The 4,692-nt window shown below is 60.6% G+C and overlaps 1 protein-coding gene across 1 annotated transcript; it reads left to right on the forward strand.

Annotated features, from left to right (window-relative positions):
• Positions 1–4,481, forward strand: AQP8 (aquaporin 8). Its single transcript, XM_027897277.1, has 5 exons — positions 1–254; positions 2,129–2,255; positions 2,854–3,068; positions 3,975–4,109; positions 4,439–4,481. The coding sequence occupies exons 1-5, from the start codon at positions 1–3 to the stop codon at positions 4,479–4,481; spliced, it is 774 nt and encodes a 257-aa protein (XP_027753078.1).
• Positions 4,482–4,692: the final 211 nt, after the last annotated feature.

Consider the following 4,692-nt stretch of genomic DNA (forward strand, 5'->3'; position numbering starts at 1 on the left):
ATGGCCGGGTCTGAGCTCAGTGCCCGCGCAGGGCGGGAGCTGCTGGACATGGAGGTGAAGGCCAAGGCCTGGCGGCCGCCCTGGTTCGAGCGCCACGTGCAGCCGTGCCTGGCAGAGCTGCTGGGCAGTGCCCTCTTCATCTTCACCGGCGCCCTGGCCGCCGTGGAGGGCGCGGGGGGCGCGGGGCGGCTGCAGCCCGCCCTGGCACACGGGCTGGCCCTGGGCACCGCCGTCGCCATCCTGGGGGACATCAGGTAAGGGGGGCCCCCACACGCCCTGCTGGTCCCTTTGGCACCCTCCCTGCCCAGATCCCGGTGCTGAGCCCCCCTGCCCTGCCATCCAGCCCCTGGTCAGTGGCGGGGCTGCTTGACGGGGGGGGATGGTGGTGGTGGCACTGGTGGGGCCATCCTTGGTGGCACCCCTAATCCTGGGGGCTTGGGGGGGTTCACCTGGCTTTGGACTGACTGTTTTAATTCTTAGCCCCTTTTAACGAAAACTGTCAAAGCTGCAATAGAAATACCCTCTTCTGGGGGTTGGAACTAGAAGATATTTAAGGTCCTTTCCAACCCAAACCATTCCATGATTCTCTGATTCTCTGGAAAGCTGAGACAATTCCTTTCTCAAGGATGTCAGAGCCAAACATTTTGACCCAAGTGTGCTACTCCCCTGGGTATCTTCAGGTGAAAGATTTAGCTCCCGTTTACAAGTGGCTTCAATTCCCCAAAAGCAATATTTAGACAAACCTCTCATTGGAAAAGGTGTTGTCTGATGATAAGATAGAGATTTATCCTCAAGGAAGAAGCTGAAACAGTCCCTGTGGAGTTTTATTCCCTTCCCTGGTGTCAGCTCGGCACAGCCCAGGCACGGGATGGCTCCAGGCTGTCCTGGGTGTCCTGGCTTGGATCATGGGCGAGCCCTGGAGTCCAGAGCAAGCTGACTGATCATTTATTAGTGCCTGATCAGCAGAGAAAATGCCCCAGGTGAGGTTTGTGCCGTGGTGGGGACTCTCTGACCCCGCAGTGCCTGTGCTGGCAGAGCCGAGTCAGACCCTGCACACCCCAAACCCTGGGCCTGGTGGAACCAGGGGAGCAGGACAGGGAAGCTTTATGGTGAGGGGGTTCCCCATCAGCTCTGAAGCCAAGAGGAGCCACCTCAGGGTCCTGCACAGGGAGACATTTTAACCTAATGTCAGGTTCACACAGAATCCCAGACTGGTTTATGTTGGAAGGGACCTCAAAGCCAACCCAGTCCCACCCCTGCCATGGGCAGGGACACCTTCCATCAGCCCAGGTTGCTCCAAGCCCCGTCCAGCCTGGCCTGGGACACTTCCAGAGATGGGGCAGCCACAGCTGGCTGGGGTTTGTTTGCAGCCAGGTCCTCCTTCAGCCCCCAGGCTCCCTCCTGTCCCAGGGGTGTTCACAGCCCAAGCCCCATCCAGCCCAAGTATTTGCTGCCCTGAACAACACAACGCCTTGCTCTGATGATGGCTCTTCATTCCAGCTGAGGAATGAGGTGTGATTATCTTTCCCAGACACTCTGACTCATCCCTCACCAGCAATTATCAGGGCTGATTGGTTATGAAACCTGCTCGTTAGCACGTGTCTCATGATAATCTGCTTTAATTAGAGGGTCTCTGAGACTGTCTTGCTTGTGGTCTTCAAGATGAGTGATTTAGGTCTGGTACTGAGGTGCCTGGCCCTACAGCCCCACTCTGTCCCTGCTTCCCTGGAGATGTGTCACCTCCTAGGCTGGGTACCAGCCCCCCCAGTGCGTTCCTGCAGCTCTGGGAGAGACCCCTTCTCCCCACACCTGCTCTGCCAGTGCTGCAGCAGCTCCTGGAAGCACCTGGAGGTCTCCAGAGACCCATCCCCGAACCATGTCCCTCAAACTGCCCCTGCCAGCACTGCAGGACGGGTTGGGTGTCCAGGCTGCTGCTGCTGCTGCTGCTGCTGCTTTGAAGCAGTGACTGCAGAGGGAGGAGACAGCTGGATTCTGCTCTTCTGGAGCATGTAGCACCTTCCCACGAAAGGACTGGAAAAGCATTTGTGGCTGCAGCCCGTGGTGAGCCCCAGGAAGGGAACCCTGTGCTGGGAGGGAACCCTTGCTGATGCTCCTCTCTCCTTTGCAGCGGAGGCCACTTCAACCCTGCCGTGTCCCTGGGCGTGTGGCTGGTGGGGGGGCTGAACATGACGATGCTCATCCCTTACTGGGTCTCCCAGCTCTGTGGAGGGATGATTGGAGCCGGCCTGGCAAAGGTATGGACACCGGGGGTCCTCTGCACCCAGGGCTGGGACACAGGCACTCCCCCTGCTCTGCCAGAGCTGGCCTGACCACCCCAGCCTGCTGCATCCCCAGGCTCTAAGGCCAGGCTAATTAACTAATTAATAGCTCCATCTGTTCTCCAGAGGTTTGCTGTGCTGCACTAACTGGGCACAGAAGGGCACAGGGTCCCCCTGCAGCCCCCACCACGTTCACACAAAGCATTTCCCTGCACTTGTACCTCCAGCACTGCACCACAATGACAGTTTAGGTTTGGTGCTGCCCATGCCCAACATCCTGGCAGCCAGCACCCACCTGCACCGAGTGGTTTGGCCACCACAAGCCCCTGGGTGACCGGGTGAGGCTCATCCCCCCCCCCCCCCAGGACAGCGGTACCTGGCTCATTGTCCCAGGAGACACCGAGAGCCCTGTCAGCCAGTTGATGTTTGCTGGGCTGGCTTTCAGGAGGCAAGTGCTGAGTTTAGCTCCTCTTTAACCCGCCCACGCTGTCCTGACAGTGAGCACATATGCCCACGTGCCCGGGAAAGCCTCAGTGTGGAAGGTGGAGGGCACCAACGGGCTCCCCCCGCACAGGCCGTGGCACCGAGCGAGCGCTACGGGAACGCCAGCGGGGGAGCCTTCGGTGGCATCACCGCCGACGAGCAGATCCCTGCTGCCCTCGTGGGGGAGGTCGTCATGACCGCCTTCCTGGTCCTGGTGGTCTGCATGGGCGCCGTCAACGGGAAGACCAAGACCCCCCTGGCACCGTTCTGCGTCGGCTTCACCGTCACGGCCGGCATCCTGGCAGGGTGAGCTCCTCAGTCCTGTGCCCGCTCCTGCCCTCGCTCCAGCAGCTGATGGCACCAGGCAGGGGGCCAGGCTGGGACCACTGGCCGTGGGGTTGGAGCCCCAGGGGCAGCTCCAAACACCCGCAGTTAAGGCTGATCTGGGCCCGTCTCAGCCAGCGCACAGGGCTGTCTGTCGGCTCAGCCTGGCACGTGGCACCGGGGCTGGCACAGCCCTCACGAGCACCGGGGGGAGATAAACCCCAGGCCCTCCTGGGCCGTGTTTGCTGTAGGAAGCCCTGAGCAAACAGGAGAGGGTTTATGTCCTTCATGGCCCCAGGGCTGCTGGAAGTGCTGCCAAGCTTGCAGCTTTCTCCGTGTGTCGGGAGAGCAGCCCAGCCCCGCTGCCACTGTGGTGGCATAATGAGCACATGCAATTAAAAATGTTAATGGGGTGTTGGGCTAAGGCAGTGCCCACCTGCTCTAGTGGGACCCCGAGCCCATGTTTACACACAGCACAAACCTCTTGGCAAATATTCATCCCTTGCAGTTTTCTTTAACCTGTCATCTCTTCCATCCCCTTCCCCTGCTCCACAACCTGTGCCTGGCATGGAGCCTTCCCTGTTTGAAAGCCTGGCTCCTGGGATACCCCAAGATAAACTTGGCGCTGGTGCCTCTACCTCATGCTGGGTTTTCCCCAGTAAGTTGCCAGTGATGTGAGTGAAGGCTGGTCCTGGTGAGCAGCCACTCCCGGGGCTGGACTGGTCCTTGTGTGGCAGCTGAGCAGCCACTCGGGTCTGGGCTGCTGTGGAAAACCATTCCTATCACCAAGCAGCTGTGCTGGGATGGCACCAGCGTGGTCTGAGCCAAGGGGATGGTGCTGGCCCCGTGTCCCACCCCAGTGACGCAGCCACTCTGTTCTTGTTGCAGGGGTGGCGTGTCTGGAGCCTGCATGAACCCTGCCCGAGCCTTTGGGCCAGCTCTGGTGGCAAACTACTGGGACTACCACTGGGTGTACTGGGTGGGGCCCATGGTCGCTGCCCTCCTGGTGGGTGTGCTGGTGAGGTACGTGTGCCTGTGGCAGCACAGGGAGTGGGGCTGTACCCCCTGTACCCCCTGGACCCCCTGGACCCCCCGTGCTGCTGCTCAGCTCCCTGCACTCACACTGCAAGCGGCCACTTTTCCACAAAGGTGTTCCCTTCTCCTTCTCATGAGGGCAGGATGAGAGCAGAGACCCAACCTGTGTCCAAATGCCTGTGTTTGCTCCATCCATGTCCCGTGTGGTGAATCCAGCTGTGACTGGTGCTGGCTGCTGCCATCGCCCTGTCCCTGTTGCTCCCCTGCGATGGCAGAAACGCTGACCCCGGATTTCTCTCTCTTTTGCCTCCCCAAAGGTTCCTGATGGGTGACCACACCACACGCTTGCTCCTGCAGTGAGCCCGGGCCCTGGACCGTGTCTGTGCTGCAGCCACTGACCTGCCAGGGCGTGGGGCAGCACAGCCAGTGTGAAACCTCCTCCTCCTGCCCCCTCCTCACCTCCCCTCTGCACCTCCCAGGCAGCTGTGGTCCAGCGACGGCTCCCCGGATGCTGAAGGGAGGATGGGAATCCCCCCAGCCATCCTGTGGTTGCCAGGGCTCTGCCAGCCCC

This window comes from Empidonax traillii, unplaced genomic scaffold (genome assembly GCF_003031625.1).
Source record: "Empidonax traillii isolate 1590-97213 ecotype Southwest subspecies unplaced genomic scaffold, ASM303162v1 scaffold534:size827195, whole genome shotgun sequence".
NCBI lineage: Eukaryota > Metazoa > Chordata > Aves > Passeriformes > Tyrannidae > Empidonax > Empidonax traillii.

Excerpts from the sequence above, each read along its gene's own strand:
- AQP8 (XM_027897277.1), top strand. The coding sequence starts at position 1 with ATGGCCGGGTCTGAGCTCAGTGCCCGCGCAGGGCGGGAGCTGCTGGAC. Across the intron at positions 255-2,128 it reads GCCATCCTGGGGGACATCAG|CGGAGGCCACTTCAACCCTG; the intron begins GTAAGGGGGGCC and ends TCTCCTTTGCAG. Across the intron at positions 3,069-3,974 it reads ACGGCCGGCATCCTGGCAGG|GGGTGGCGTGTCTGGAGCCT; the intron begins GTGAGCTCCTCA and ends TTCTTGTTGCAG.